The sequence below is a fragment of the Salvia miltiorrhiza genome, chromosome 3 (genome assembly GCF_028751815.1).
Source record: "Salvia miltiorrhiza cultivar Shanhuang (shh) chromosome 3, IMPLAD_Smil_shh, whole genome shotgun sequence".
NCBI lineage: Eukaryota > Viridiplantae > Streptophyta > Magnoliopsida > Lamiales > Lamiaceae > Salvia > Salvia miltiorrhiza.
The window spans coordinates 6,669,665-6,681,830 of NC_080389.1; the positions used below are offsets into that span (position 1 = coordinate 6,669,665).

Genomic DNA, 12,166 nt, shown 5'->3' on the forward strand with positions numbered 1-12,166 from the left:
ATAGAATGTGAGAGGGTGATTCGCCACTTAGCTAACTATGAGCTTCATATCCAAAAGCTAAGTCCACTAATTAATGTAGACCAGTTATGATCATACAGATTACGATTACCAGTTTAAGCCAATTCAATGATCTGAATTTAATTTAACAATCTTAATAAGAGAGAACTTTCTTACTATTGGGAGGAATAGTACTATTCAAAAAATAGTGCCCAGGGTATTTTGGTCATTTTTTTTTCATTTGTGGGTTTTTTGCAAAAAACAAAAAAATGCTTTATCTTTGTCTCCACACATTTTTCTTCTTCACATTTACTTTATACCACCTGCGTTTAGCTTCCTAGCAAAAACAAAGAGATTTCTTGTCAAAATATTTGCCTGTGAAAGTGTGAAATCCGATCTTAGTTCAACAAAAAATCACACTAGACAAATCCATAACACCAACAAAACAAGGAGGTAAGCTTTGATTTCTGCACCTTGCTTTTATCATTTTTCGTTTTTATAACCCTAGAATTTTTATGAGAAATTGAGCTGAGAATAACACAATCGAATTAGTTTTGGGGCTGGGTTTCTTGCTTTGTTGTTTGCTTGAGCTCAGAATAACACAATCGAATCAGTCTTGGGGCTGGGTTTCTTGCTTTGTTGTTTGCTTTGAGGGTGCCGATCGGGAACATCGAGTCTTGGTTGAGTTTTAGCTAAGTTGTGGTTCAGTTTCTTGTGTCGTTGTCTGCGTTGAGAGTACTACCCGGCGTCGGTATCGGCATCAGCAGCGGCTTTCTGGTTATTCATTTGAAATTAAGAAAAAAAGGAGAAGAAGAAGAGGGATTTGGGATTGAGATTTACTCTTTATTGCAAATGTGAAACGTACAGAGAGATATGAAGGTGTGAGAGAGGGTAGAGAGAGAAAGAGAGTTACAGGGTAGAGAGAGGAAATTGTGGGTGCAAGTGTGCAGAAGAAAAAACGCAGATGGAGTATATTGTGTGGATTTTGACTAGGACTCTATTTTTAATTGATGATAATAATGTATGGTTGGGCTTGCTCATGAGTGCAGGTGATGGTAATGAATTATATATGATTGGTGGAATGGGCCTACAGTTTTAATTTAAATTTATTTTAATTGATTAATTGAATATAACTGATTTAATATAATTATGTATAGTCAGTATTAATTGTTCTATTCAATATGTAAGTTAGGTTAGTTTTTTTTAGACCTCTACATATATTGATATTTCACTAATCTTGTAGTACATTATTTTGAGACCTCTAGGTCCTCTACATATATTGATATATTCATTCTAATTTTTTTTTTCTAAATTATTCTCAGACACATGCTCGTTCATTGACATTCACTTCTTCAAGAGTAGTGAGTATTGTCTGACACTTGAGTAAGTCTCCACAACATGGATTCTCTCTTATGTCTTCAAATCTCTGTAAATTAAAATGTATTAGTTTTTAGGTTCAATGTTAAAAAGTATAAACAACTTGAGCTTGCCTATGAAACATCATTTTTTCCAACACACCCACATATTATGTACTAATGCACCATCATAAATATAGAACTGTAATTCTTGAGAATTAAATGTATACTCTCAAGACCTTCATCATTAAATAAGGAGTACGACAGTTGATTCCTATTAGGTTACTTGCTCATATGTTTTGTTTGGTTTTTTGACATCTTATGATCTCCATCATTTTTTAACTTTCTAATTTTGTGTTTTTTCTCCCCAGCGTGTTTCTACTCCAAGAAAGCTATTCCGCCTCTCCAAATTCAACTGTGCGCTTGGTTTTGTTCTATTTTTTATTTGTGTTATGATCTTTGTCTTCATGTGTTTTGGCACTTTCATTGTATTTAAATGTCATGTCGCATTGTTTCTTCGTTATAGTTATTGTTTTGAAGTTTAGAGAATGAGGTTCATTATTCTAGGACTAGGAGCAAATTGGGTTATTGCCTTTAGCCTGTAGGTTTTTTAAGGATTCGTTATTGTTTTATACGGGATTATTATTTTTGGTTTCTGGTTTTCAACGGGCGGCCTCAGCGTCCACTTGTCTTTGCTCCCATCAAATTTCTTTGCTGGAACACTTTCATCCATTTCTTGCAGCTTCGGTGAGTCGCTGCCCTACTTTGATCTCATAATAGTATTTTCGAGTTTCATTTTCTTTTCATATTTTATTATATCACCAGCTAAATTACTTACTTCTCATGTGTCAGGACTTTGACCGCATTATTCATATATTTTATTATGGCAAAAAGAAGATGTGTGCTTTCAACGGAAGGTTACTTACTGTTGAGCTTTCTGTGTTTTTATTTTATTTTATAACTCATTTGTATCACTTGCACACTTACCTTTATTTATTTCGTGTTTTTATTTTAAACTATGGTGTATGGGAATTTTAATTATTGTATAAGGCATGTTGCTAGCTGTGTAGTCACACCTACTATTTACTTTCCAATTCTTTGTTGCTTTTATGCAAATTTAATATTATTTTTGTGTTCAGATGGCTCAGACGGCTCTGTGACAACTTCAAGACGTTTATTGTTTAGTTTACCTACTCCATCAGCAACTGATATGGCTACGCCAATTATCTTTGGCCCTGAGTGTTCACATGCTCTAACTACTCAGTCGAGAAGTTTGCGAGGTGCATAATATTTGATGAATTGTGTCTAGATTTGCACAATTAAATTTAATATTATATGGGATTGCTTAGCAAGTGATGTTGCTATTATTATTATTTTTTTGTGACTATGGTTTGTAATTTTCAGATAAGACTTCGAAAAAAAGAAAGAGGCGTGTTCTTATTGTTGACACTGGTGGGAGTGTTCCAATCTCACAAGTGACAGGTTATGATTTCTCTTGTATTTGTTTTAAATTTCTTTAGAGCTTTTGAGAATTTAGCATATATTTGAAAAACTAATTTCTTTTATATTAACAATCGTTTTGTTTTCATTTGCCAGGCTCTTCTTCTAAAAATGGTCAACTTTTCCTTGGGCCAACAAATGTGATCCCTCGTTCCATATTGTCAAAAGGTATTGTTATAATTAATTTTATTTAGTGTTATTGTTTATTTACTTATCTTAATTTTGTAACTACTCTTGCATTTTGATGGTTTTGCAGGCTGCTTGCGCCGGTTGGGTTCCGATGTGACGCAACTGCCTTTGTCTAATGATGTTAATGTTTCACGGTCTAAACGTTTATCTAAAGGTTCTTGTGGACAGAGGCGCTCAAAAGGTATGTGTTTATGTCTGTTGATTACCTTATTAATTTATTAACAGTTGCACCTTTGTTTATAAAGAATATTAGTGGTTTTTCTCTCAAAAAAAAAAAGAATATTAGTGGTTAGTGTGGATTGGATGATGTAAAATTTTGGCATATTGCTTGTCTGTAAATTAATGTGACTTTTGCTCAATATGGATAGTCTGATTTTTTAAGGAGAATGCTAAACATATTCTCAATCAAAGGCTTTCACTCTTTTTTATGTTTCTTGTTTATTTAATTTGTTTATTATAATTTTGATATGCACATTGCTCACTTTTGTTTTTTTTTCTTTATTGCACAATTAGGCCGCACATCAACTTCACGCTCGGCTATGCAAAAAGATATTGAGATGTTCAGAAGATTAATTGAAATACCCAATGAGGCTTATGAACTACCACATAAAGACCCTTGTCAGCATTGTAAAGCTATTCGATTCTCTAATGAACCTCCTGGCTTCTGTTGCGCGTCAGGTAAAATAAAGATGCAGTTGCCCAAAATGCCAGATGAGTTATGGAACCTCTATGTAAATGATATGACAACTTTGGGGGTCGAGTTCCGTCGGCGTTGCAGGACATATAATAATTCTTTGGCATTCACATCTATTAAGATGACTTATGATGAAGCTTTGGCTAAAGCTAACAAAGGGGTTTACGCCTTCAAAGTGCAGGGTATTGTTCGGCATTATATCCATGAACTAACACCTAAGGATGGTGTTCCAAGGCATCTGCAGTTATATTTCTATGGCACTGAGAGAGAGTTGGATAATCGTGTATCTCAATCTGAAGGATTAGACCGTGTTATAGTTTCATTGTTGGTGAACATCTTGACGAATAATCCATACCATAATTTCTTCACCAATTTACAAAACAAAGATGACCTAGATAGTTATGCTATAGTGTTGCGTGCCAATCCTAAACTTGACCAACGTGTTTATAATTTTCCAGTAGTTGACCATGTTGCAGCAGTTTGGAATGAGGGTGTGGGAACATCTATGGAACAACCTCGTGATATTAGGGTCAACCTAAGATCAGGTGGTGTTCGCTATGTGCACTATTACTATGGATGCTATGATCCGCTTCAGTATTATCTAATCTTTCCGTATGGCGAGCCGGGTTGGTATGCTGGAATACCCAAAACTATAGACAACATTGATTTGAATTTGGACCCAACTGAACAAGATACTGAAGATCATGAAAATAATACTGTTGATCCGCATATGCACGAAGAAGCTGACACCCTACTTGTTGCTGAGCAAAATAGTACGTTTTAATTGTTTTGCTATATGTTCATTTGTTAGGTCTTCTGCAATGTGGTTTATGTTTCTCCACTACTATATTTTTCATATTACTTTTTGCATTCTATGATGTGTTGCATTGATTTCATTATTAACTTAGTATTATGTCTTTGTGCTTATATTAATATACTAGAAATTTTTGTTGCTTATATGCGAGTTATTTAGGTTGACTTCTTTTTGTAGAGCAATAGTATTTTTTTTGTTGTTCATGAAAAAGGGTTGGTGCTTGAATCAATTAGTAGGAATATTTATTGATAATTTTTTGTTTTATATTGTTTGTTCTACTTTTAATAAGGACTTATCCATTACTCCATGCAGATTTCTTGAGGAATTTCAAAGCTCTTTCATGTGTTGCTATGAGAGAATATTATTGCTATCTGTTCCAAATACGCACCGACGATATAACAAATATCCTTAGAACTGGTCCTGTAATTCAACAGTTTCAGATTGATACTTATGTTAAGATCGAGACACAAAGACTAGATTTTTTTCGCCATAATCAGTCTAAGTTTGAAATGAGGGCTGAATCGTATCAAGGGATAGTTGAGAGTATAACATCTAATGGTGTTATTAGCGCAAAATCTGTTGGTAAGCGTGTTCTTCTTCCTAAGACCTTTACAGGTGGCCCGCGTGATCTACGTTGTCGTTACATGAATGCGTTGGCACTTGTCGCAAAATTTGGATGCCCGGATATTTTTCTCACAATGACTTGTAATCCAAAGTGGGTGGAAATTCAAAGTGAATTATTTCCTGTTGAGAAAAGTCATAATAGAGCTGATTTGTATGCAAGAGTTTTTAGGGCCAAAAATGAGGAACTAAAAAAGGAAATTGTAAAAGACTCTTTGTTCGGGGTAGTTGCTGCTTATTTTTATGTCATTGAATTTCAAAAAAGAGGCCTTCCACATGTTCATTGGTTGATAATATTGCAACCACGATATAAGGTAACTTCAACTGAGGCCTATGATCGATTTGTATCAGCTGAGATTCCAGATCTTGACCTGACTCCGCATCTACATTCTTGTGTTATCAATCATATGATGCATGGGCCATGTGGTGAACTCAACCCAAAGAATGCATGCATGATAGGGGAAAAATGCAAAAGTTATTATTCAAAAGAGTTTAAGTCAAACACTGAATTGGACTCATACCCCGACTACAAGCGTAGAGATGATGGAAAAAAGGTTTTGGTGCGTGGCAAGTGGTTGGATAACAGATGGGTGGTCCCTTATAATGCTTATTTGTTGGCAAAGTTTGATTGCCATATTAACGTCCAGGTTTGTACAGATGTTAGATCAGTGAAGTATCTTTACAAATATGTTTGTAAGGGTAATGATCAAATAGCATACAATATTGTTGATGTTGAATCTACTGAGCCAATAGATGAGATTTCTGATTTTCAAAAGTCACGGTGGCTTTGTGCTCCGGAAGCTATGTGGCGAATTTATGGATTTGATATTTTTGATATGTATCCATCAGTTTTGCAATTACACGTTCATTTGTCGGGGTATCAGCAGGTTTTCTTCGCGGCCAACCAATCTCTTCCGAAAATTGTAGATTATGATCGTGCTAACAGGACACAACTTACAGAGTTTTTTTAGATGAATAAATTTGTTGAAGTTGCAGCACTAAATTTATTGTATCGGGAATTTGTTGAACATTTTGTGTGGAGCTTACAAACTAGGAGGTGGACACCGCGCTCTAGGTTAGGGACAATCGGTAGACTTGTCTCGGTCAATATTACAGAAGTGGAGCGTTTTTATTTAAGGTTGTTGCTGAATCATGTTAGGGCTCCAACATCTTTTGAAGATTTGACAACATCAAATGGCGTATTGTTTTTGTCCTTTCGCGAGGCAGCTCTTGATAGAGGCTTGTTGGATTCTGACAACGATGTTAGGCATGCGATTCAGGAAGCTGCAACTTATCAAATGCCGTCTGCTCTGTGAAAATTATTTGCGATTATACTTGTTTTTAATTCCCCTTCTGATCCCAAAAATTTGTGGATTGAATTTAGAGAAGCTTTATCTGCTGATATAATACGGGATTATCTGTTAGACCATGCAGAGGGTTATCGGTTATCTTTAAGGTCCATTGATTCTTTGTTGCAAATGATGGGTCATGGGATAGATGAGTACTCTGTGGTTGATTATATAGTTGGGTTGACTCGTGAAGAGATAAATAGTCGTGAGTTTGCAGCAGAAATTAATATACCGATTGCAGAATCTGATTTAGCTTCGGTGGGTCGTTTTAATGAAAGACAACGCTTTGCTTATCTTGAGATAATGTCCAGTCTTGCTATACCAATTGGGTCAGGCTTTTTCATTGATGGTCCTGGTGGCACTGGAAAGATATTTTTATATAAGGCAATCTTGGCCACTGTTCGTTCAACTGGTGACATTGCTCTTGCAGTTGCTTCATCTGGTGTTGCGGCTTTTTTGTTACCAAATGGTCGAACAGCTCATTCTAGATTTAAAATTCCGTTAAATTTAGATGAATCTATGTCATGCTCGATAAGCAAGAATACTGCGACGGCAAAGTTAATAATTGCAGCCAAGCTAATATTGTGGGATGAGGCATCGATGGCAAATCGAAAGGCAGTTGAAGCATTAAATTTATTGTTGCAAGATTTGATGGAAAACCAGTTATTGTTTGGTGGCAAAACAGTTGTTCTTGGTGGAGATTTTCGGCAAACTATACCAATTGTTCGAAGGGGTTCTCGTGAAGAGATATTGGATGCTTGTTTGGTATATTCATCCATATGGCTTCTTTTTCGAAAAATTCATTTGACACAGAATATGCGGGCAATGGAGGATCCTGTTTTTACAGATTTGTTATTGAGGGTTGGTGAAGGCATAGAGCCAAATGTTCGTGCTGATTATATTAATCTTCCTGAAGATATGTGCCTTCCTTACCATGGTTCAGATTCGCCTCTTGACACACTGGTCAATGAAATATTTCCGTCGTTTGATGCATATTCTAGCGGTTCTTCGAGCCTTATAAATACCGCTATTTTAACTCCTAAAAATGAATGTATGGGAGAAATTAATGAATCATTGATTGGAAAATTCCCAGGCAATATGGTTGAATATGTTAGCACGGATTATGCAAACGATCCAAGCCAGCAACAATACTATCAAGATTATATGAATGCAATTAGTGTTGGTTCATTGCCACCACATGTTCTTAAATTAAAGGTTAACTGTCCAGTTATGTTACTTCACAACTTAAATCCATTGGAGGGGTTGTGTAATGGAACACGTTTAATTGTGCGTGATCTTGGTAGGCACGTGATCGGAGCCGTCATTGCTGTAGGGACTCATTCTGGTGAATATGTTTTAATCCCAAGGATTCCATTGGAGTTGGATGATACACACATATGTCCAATTACTTTTAAGAGGCTACAATTTCCGCTAAGATTGTGTTTTGCAATCAGCATCAACAAATCTTAAGGACAAACATTGGATCGTGTCGGTGTTTATTTGCCTCATCCTGTTTTTTCACATGGACAGCTATATGTTGCTTTATCAAGGGTCAGAACATCAAGTTCAATAAAATTCTTAATTCGACCGCCAGTTGCTGATATGGATTCAACATGTGAAACAAGAAATGTTGTGTACACTGAAATTTTGCATGCGGCGACATGATGATAAATCTGGGTACTTTGTAGAAGGCAGGTATTTATAGGGGTGTACTCTTTTTTGGGGTAGTCTTAGTTTGAAATAGAGATTAGGATAGAATTAGTTAACCATTTAGGATCATATAATATTGAATTCCAATTAGTTAAGATTATGATCTAACTGTTATTGTTTGTTTTGTAATTCAAATGCTTTTGTTACTTACTGCCATGATCCAATTAGGTTGTCAAGAAATGGAAGAGCGTTTGATTCCAATGAATGAGATTCTCCCAGGAACGAAGGAATGGAAATGCAAGGTGAGAGTGATCAAGAAGCAAGAACCTAAGCAAGCTAACAATAATCCTAATAAATTTCAGAAATTAATCTTGGGTGATGGCTTGGTAAGTTTATGAGTATCCCTTACATTTAAGCTGTTGTTGTGAGTTTTTCTTACCTTTAAAAGGTTACATATATTAATTTTTTTGTTCTTTTTAGGGCCACACTCTTGATGCCGTGATATTCCATGATAATATAGATAGGTTCAAACATGTGCTTCAAGAGGGTAATGTTTACATGGTGAAAGGAGCCTATGTTTCTGATCCAAAGCAATACAGGAATCCAATTGTGACATGTAATTACCAATGGACGTTCAGAAAAGATACTTCGGTGAATGAAGAACCAAATGATTTGATACCTGCTGGTGGACTAAGTTTTAGAACAACTCCAAGTTGCGAGTTCCACAAATTTCTCTCAACAAAGACATTGATCAGTTAAGCTAAGCAACTTAATTATTGAAGAATTGAAAATGATATTTTTATATTTATTTTAGCAATATTTTGTGTAAGTTTAGGAAAAGAATTATTGTACTTATTATATTTTAGAATGGGATTATTTTATTGTGACTTAAATGTTAATTAATCATTTTCTTCTCTTACTTAGATACTGCTTGTGTCATTATTGGTACCCATGAACCTCGGGTTGTCACAGTCAAAGGACAGGGTAAAGTCATTCGTGAGTATGCTGCCATTGATACAGAGTATGTTAGATACACGATGAGTTTATGTTTTTTTATTTCTTTACATATGTTTAGTTTATTTTATAATAACATAATTCATGGAAATGTAGGCTGGAAACGTTTGTGGTGACATTTTGGGAAACTTCTGTATCCGATGAGATCTATGCTAAATTGGAACCTATTTCGAATAGGACACCGTTGCTGTTGTTGAATTTTTCAGTCGTGCCATATTACGGTATGCATGATTTTACATGGTGTGGTAAATTATACATACATAAATTGTTAGGCACAATCGATGATGGTTTCTCTTTAATGTTCAGGATTGAGTCTGACCACCAATGCTCAGTCAATTGTCTTGGATAGCTCTGAGAATGAAATGCTAATTGAACTAGAGATATGGTATTGTATAATCTGTATAACAATTAAGAACCTTATCGTGTAAATATTTTTGTTCCTAACTTGCTTATAATTATCATAAATAGGAAGCAAGAGAATGAAGAGGCCATCAACATGTTAGTACAAACTGGTGGTTTTTTTGAAAAGAAAGTGTTGCGCTCACCTAAGCAACCCCTGCAGATTACTAAAGTGGAACAAATGTTGCAGAATCAAGAGGTGACTTACTTTATATTGTACTTGCACAAGTAACATGATTTTAACATTTTTTTTTTAATTTCTTTTCCAGAATACATACTTTAATGTAAAAGTTAAAGCAAGATTGGAAAATGAATACCAAGACTACTTTTACATTGGTTGTCCAATATGTTCCACAAAGACAGTTGCCTCATATGGTACAGAGTTCATGTGTTACTCAACTCCATGCAAGAATATGAGAATAGCCAATCGGAGGTGCTAATCGATCAATACCTCTTTTCTTAGTTTGTATTGATTTGTACAAGTGTGTATATTAGAACACTTGATTTTACTACAGCTTCAGATTTAGTCTCATGGTCTTTGATGCGTCTGGACAAGTGGAAGTCACTTTTTTGGGGAAAGAAGCTCAGAAACTTCTTGGCCTAGATCCTTCTGAGTTTTATGAAAAACAAAATCAAGTGAGTATTCTAACTAAACAATGGTCGATTATTATCACATTTACAAAAATAAATAATACCCTTTTAAAAATTATAGGGACCCATAACGCAGATGGATTTTCTTAGGCAACGCCTATGCAATATTGTCTTACTCTTAAAGATAAAAAGTCGAATATTTAAAGATGTTTGTACTTTCACTGCGGATGCTATTGAGATTTTACAAGATGATGGTGCAATACCATCTGAGAAAATTAGCATTGAACCTGAAGTTCATCTGGAGCAAGGTTTGTATAATTTTTGCTTCTACTCCATGTATTATTAAATTAAGATGATAATAATTTAAGTATTTTATTTCTTCAGGGCTGCTAAAAAGTGCGACGAGACAATTGGTTTTTCATGATTCATTAGGTGAATAATTTTGTGATGGCAACCGGTTAATATTTGCTGTAATTTAATATGAACATTTTAGTTAAATTATTTTTGTTTTTTGTAATGATGATTACTGCAATTATTATAGATAATGATAAAGTCATTCGAGCAAAGATTGCTGCCAAAGCTAAAGGCAAGGGGAAAGTGTCCCAAGAAAGCCATATTGAACATATCAAAGGTGAAAATGATTATGATATGCTACTCTTGCTTGAAAGGATAATAATTATAATTTTGCAACAACAGATACAATTGGAAGCTCATTTAAAGATAGTCTTTCTTCTGATGATGATAAACCAATATCAGGTATAACATCCACTATTATAAATAGATACTTGATATTGCAAATTCATTTAATATAACTATATTTCTTCTCCATCACAGAAATCTTCAGGGGTAAAAAGAAAATTTGCTCTATTGTTTTGTCTGAAGATTCAAGCAATGATAGTCTGAATTGTGTAGTGGAATCGGTTGAAAGAGGTATATCACCAAAATTTAGAAATTTATTTTCAAAGAATCTAGGTTACACATGTGTATTTGATTTTTTACATATATAATAACAAAAGTATATGTAATGAAAAAATGCACACACCCAATAAGAAATTTTCTAAATTTAATTTTCATATTTTATTCATCTAAGAAATCGGGTTCAATTCATATACTATATCAGGTAACATTGGGAAAATCAAAAGAAGATTTGTTAGCAAAAGGAAAAAAGTTGTGCACTTAGATCTTTCTGAAGATTCAGGTATTCAATTATTATTACAAGATTTAGTGCATTTTGCTAAAGATTTTGATGATATGTTTTCCACCAGAAAATGATAATCATGGCTTAGTGAAAATGAGGATTCTTTTGATCACTTTGAACAAATGTTGGTGAAACTTTTTATTTTCTTTTCCATGAGTAGTGAGTTTTTGATTTTTTTATTGCAATGGAGAAATTGTATAACCAATATAAGAATAATGATTGATCTAACAATATTTATATTGGTTTTGTAATGTTAGATGATGTTGATACACCTGAGAATTTTGATGATGCACATTTGGATATGCCTCTATCAGGTAATAGTTAGACATGATAGATAGTATTTTAAATCTTCTAGAATTTATTAATCGAGCAAATGTTGAAATATTATTGTGCCGTTGTTAGAAATTTCAAAAATAAAAAGAAAGCTAAAAACATTAGCATGAGGTCATAAAGTCACGTGAACATGAAGATCAAAGATCCTCAAGCATGCACATCTAAACATTCTAATTTTAAATTGATATCGCCTATGTTAATCTATCATGTTTTGAACTACCACTTGGTACCATTGTGTGTAATTACTATGAAATCTGAACCAGTACACATGTGTACCAGCTACTTGCTTAGCTCCAACAATTTATAAAACATATACAAATATAATTAAGCAACTTTATTTGTAGATCAATTAGTGGGGAGAGCAACTGATTGCAAACTTGTTGAAGATTCTCATATGGAGTCATGTCTACCTTTGGCAGGTAATTATTCAACCAATTAGATAAATTTTCGTTTCCAATATTC

The 12,166-nt window shown here is 34.3% G+C and overlaps 2 protein-coding genes and 1 long non-coding RNA gene across 3 annotated transcripts; all 3 read left to right on the plus strand.

Annotated features, from left to right (window-relative positions):
- Positions 1–1,932: 1,932 nt before the first annotated feature.
- On the plus strand, positions 1,933–4,692 carry LOC131017251 (uncharacterized). The gene is made up of 7 exons (XM_057945989.1): positions 1,933–2,099; positions 2,205–2,269; positions 2,492–2,632; positions 2,757–2,834; positions 2,949–3,020; positions 3,109–3,222; positions 3,720–4,692. Exons 2-7 carry the CDS (start codon positions 2,236–2,238, stop codon positions 4,517–4,519), a joined length of 1,239 nt encoding a protein of 412 aa, XP_057801972.1. The 5' UTR covers positions 1,933–2,099; positions 2,205–2,235; the 3' UTR covers positions 4,520–4,692.
- Positions 4,693–7,165: 2,473 nt separating this feature from the next.
- Positions 7,166–8,859, plus strand: LOC131017256 (uncharacterized). Its single transcript, XR_009099506.1, has 3 exons — positions 7,166–8,214; positions 8,398–8,555; positions 8,650–8,859. It is a non-coding gene; the product is annotated as an uncharacterized LOC131017256 (long non-coding RNA).
- A 72-nt stretch (positions 8,860–8,931) lies between these two features.
- On the plus strand, positions 8,932–11,741 carry LOC131017254 (uncharacterized). Its single transcript, XM_057945991.1, has 13 exons — positions 8,932–9,190; positions 9,280–9,404; positions 9,490–9,568; positions 9,652–9,781; positions 9,852–10,015; positions 10,098–10,218; positions 10,295–10,481; positions 10,558–10,605; positions 10,715–10,804; positions 10,870–10,929; positions 11,008–11,103; positions 11,294–11,371; positions 11,629–11,741. The coding sequence occupies exons 3-13, from the start codon at positions 9,546–9,548 to the stop codon at positions 11,694–11,696; spliced, it is 1,065 nt and encodes a 354-aa protein (XP_057801974.1). The 5' UTR covers positions 8,932–9,190; positions 9,280–9,404; positions 9,490–9,545; the 3' UTR covers positions 11,697–11,741.
- The last annotated feature ends 425 nt before the right edge of the window (positions 11,742–12,166 follow it).